The sequence below is a fragment of the Terrapene carolina genome, unplaced genomic scaffold (genome assembly GCF_002925995.2).
Source record: "Terrapene carolina triunguis isolate 2854851 unplaced genomic scaffold, T_m_triunguis-2.0 Scaffold33480, whole genome shotgun sequence".
NCBI lineage: Eukaryota > Metazoa > Chordata > Testudines > Emydidae > Terrapene > Terrapene triunguis.
Window position 1 is genome coordinate 1 of NW_020697831.1, and position 3052 is coordinate 3052.

The following is a 3052-nucleotide window of genomic DNA, read 5'->3' on the forward strand; positions in this document are numbered from 1 at the left end:
CGGCCCGGCCAGTGCGCGGGGCGGGTCCCGGCTGCAGCCCCAGGGCGGGGGGCGGGCGAGAGGCGGCCCCGGGGAGGCACCAGCCGCGGGGCGGGAAGTCGCTGCCCGGAGGAAGCGGCCGGGGCCGAGCCCGGCGATGGCTGCAGCGGGGCCGGCGCAGGTAGGACGCGGGGCGGGGACTCCCCGGCCGGGCACTGGCTGGTCCCGGCTGGGGGCCGAGGGGGGCCGGGACCCGGGTCCCTCCCGCGCTAGTGACCCCGGGGCTGGGAGCTGCAGCAGCCGGAGCGCTGGGGCCGGGGGCGGCTCTGGGGCCCGGGGCTGGGGGGGCCCTGGCCGGGCGGACACGCGGAGCCGGGCGCGGCCCCTTCCCCCGAGCGAGGCCCCGGCCGGGCAGAGGAGCCCGGAGGCGCCTGAGCCGGGGCGGGAGCGGGGCTGAGCACAGGCCTGGGGCGGAGGCGGGGACTCCGGCCGGGGGGGAGGAGCCTGTTCCCGGCCCTGGGATTCGGGCCCCGCCCAGCGCCCCGCCCCAGAGCCCCGTGGGGAGCCGAGGGCGACTCCTGTCCCCGGCCAGCAGGGCCCCGAGTCCCCGGGGGAGCTGTGCGGGGTGGGGGGGAGTCTCCCTGGGTCACAGCTGCTGGGCTGGGGGTTCCCTGGGAGTCGCTCCCCTAGAAACCGCGTCCCCTGCTGAGACTCCGGGCTGGGGGCTGGAGCGGAAGGTGCTGAGTGTGTAACGCTTGTGCCAGCAGCTCCAGGTGGCGTTCGAGGACGTCGCTCTGTATTTCACCCGGGAGGAGTGGGAGCTCTTATCCCAGCCAGAGAAGCAACTGTACCGGGACCAGATGCTGAGGAATTACTGGGCCCTTGTTTTCCTTGGTAAGGACCCATTTCCCTTCTTTTATTCACAGCTGTGAAATGTCGGATTCCTTCAAGGCCTCTGCTGCCATGTGCCACCCAGCAGCCAAATGGTGGCAAATGTCAGACCCTTTCAGGCCGGCTTCTTGTTAAAGGACAACTCAGGGCTACAAAGCCTGGGGCTAATCTCTGTGTAACTTGTTTATTACATACCTCAGTCCTGGCACAGCGGTGGTAGCAAACAGCATATGAGCAACAACCTCTTCCAGGAATCCCAATCCAGCCACGGAGGGCAGCAATTCTGCCTTAAGAACTGACTCTAGTTAGAGAAATAAGGCAGGGAGAAAACTCCCCTGCTGCTTGTAATAGCTCCCCATCTCCTCCAAAACACCCACATAATCAGATGCATGAAGTGGAAACTTAAGTGGGCAGATATATATACACATGCAAAGATGGGTGTGTTACATTACTTTGTTTATGCCTATATAAATTTGTTAATCTTTAAGGTGCCACAGGACTCCTTGTTGTTTCTTCTAAGGAAGGGTTATTTCATTATTCTCCTGCCTGGGATCTGTTGCACTCTCGTCTGAAGCAGCGACCGAGAGCAGTGTCCCGTCGTGCTAGGTGCTGTGCAGCCACACACTGACTGAGATTGGGCCCTGTTGTGCTGGGCTGCACCAACGTATAACTGAGTCGCTGCCCCCAACACTTCAGTAATAAAACTGATTCTTCCCCCCCCCAAACAGGCTATTCAGGTTCCACACCAGACTTAATCCACCGGATCGAGGTAGGGGAGGCAGAGCTCTGGATCCGGGATGCTGAAGACTCCAGGGAAAGCTCTGGGCCTGAGAGCCCCTCTCCAGGTGAGTCATAGAAGATTAGGGTTGGAAGAGACCTCAGGAGGTCATCTAGTCCAATCCCCTGCTCAAAGCAAGACCAACTCCAACTAAATCATCCCAGCCAGGGCTTTGGCAAGTCAGGCCCTAAAAACCTCTAAGGATGGAGATTCCACCACCTCCCTAGGTAACCCATTCCAGTGCTTCACCACCCTCCTAGTGTAATAGTGTTTCCTAATATCCAACCTAGACCTCCCCCATTGCAACTTGAGACCATTGCTCCTTGTTCTGTCATGTGCTACCACTGAGAACAATCTAGATCCATCCTCTTTGGAACCCCCTTTCAGGTAGTTGAAGGCTACTACCTCACTCTTCTGCAGACTAAATAAACCCAGTTCCCTCAGCCTCTCCTCGTAAGTCATGTGCCCCAGCCCCCTAATCATTTTTGTTGCCCTCCGCTGGACTCTCCAGTTTGTCTCAGGGCAGGATCAATCACGTATGACGAGTGCGAGGTCGCGCCTAGTCGGAGGACGCCATTTTGTAGAGCAGGTCTCAGGCACTTGTAGCGCTTCACTGTAATGCTCTAAAACTGCCCTGTGTTCCAGGCAGCTGCTGCTCAGGGCGTGGACGCACATGGGGGCCAGAGGAAATCATCCTGTGGGCCACAACTTGGAGTACCCTGGTGTATGGGCTGGGTGTGAGGGAGAGGGGGTGGGATGGTTTTTGTCACATCCCCTCTCCTCCTGCTCTCTCGATGGCACAAAATCGTTGTCACTGACATTGCTTCAGTGTCAATGCTTAGCACAGCCCTCAGCCTTAACGCGTCTGTGACTGTCTGTAGACCAAAGGCCTGCTGGGTGGCACCATTCACCCCTTCCAGCTCAGCAGTGCCACGGATCAGGTTGCAAAACAAGACAAACATGTTTTTGAGGTTACATCACACAAACCCTGAGTGACTTGGCATCCCCTCAGCCCCCTTCCCTCACCCCCGCCCTGCAAAAAACCCCAACCTTCTTGAGGATTTTAGTTTAGTTTTAGTTTTGCACAAAGACTGAAACAAACATCGGGCCCAGGAATAAGCTACATTGTGCTAAGCAGCTAACTGTGGCCACGTGAGGGGATTGTAGCCCCTCAACTGAACTATTTTGAAACCAGTATTGTTAAAACAGCACAAAAAGTGGGGAACAGGCCTCGTGCTGTAAAACAGGAGAAAGTGAAGAACCAGCACCATGTACATAAAAACCCCTGATTGAAATGAAACCAAAATCAGATTGAAAACAAACCATGGACCCTGTTTCAACTGCCTGAGCACCGAGGGGCCCTAGTCCTGGGTCAGGGCACTGCCTGGATCCTGGGCAGTTTAA

The 3052-nt window shown here is 57.7% G+C and overlaps 1 protein-coding gene across 1 annotated transcript; it reads left to right on the plus strand.

The window, feature by feature from the left end:
* Positions 1-62: 62 nt before the first annotated feature.
* Positions 63-1715, plus strand: LOC112117609 (zinc finger protein 26-like; the record flags this gene model as incomplete). The annotated part of the gene is made up of 3 exons (XM_026663403.2): positions 63-160; positions 747-873; positions 1599-1715. Coding segments are annotated over exons 1-3 (268 nt in total), but the record flags the coding sequence as incomplete, so codon positions are not given.
* Positions 1716-3052: the final 1337 nt, after the last annotated feature.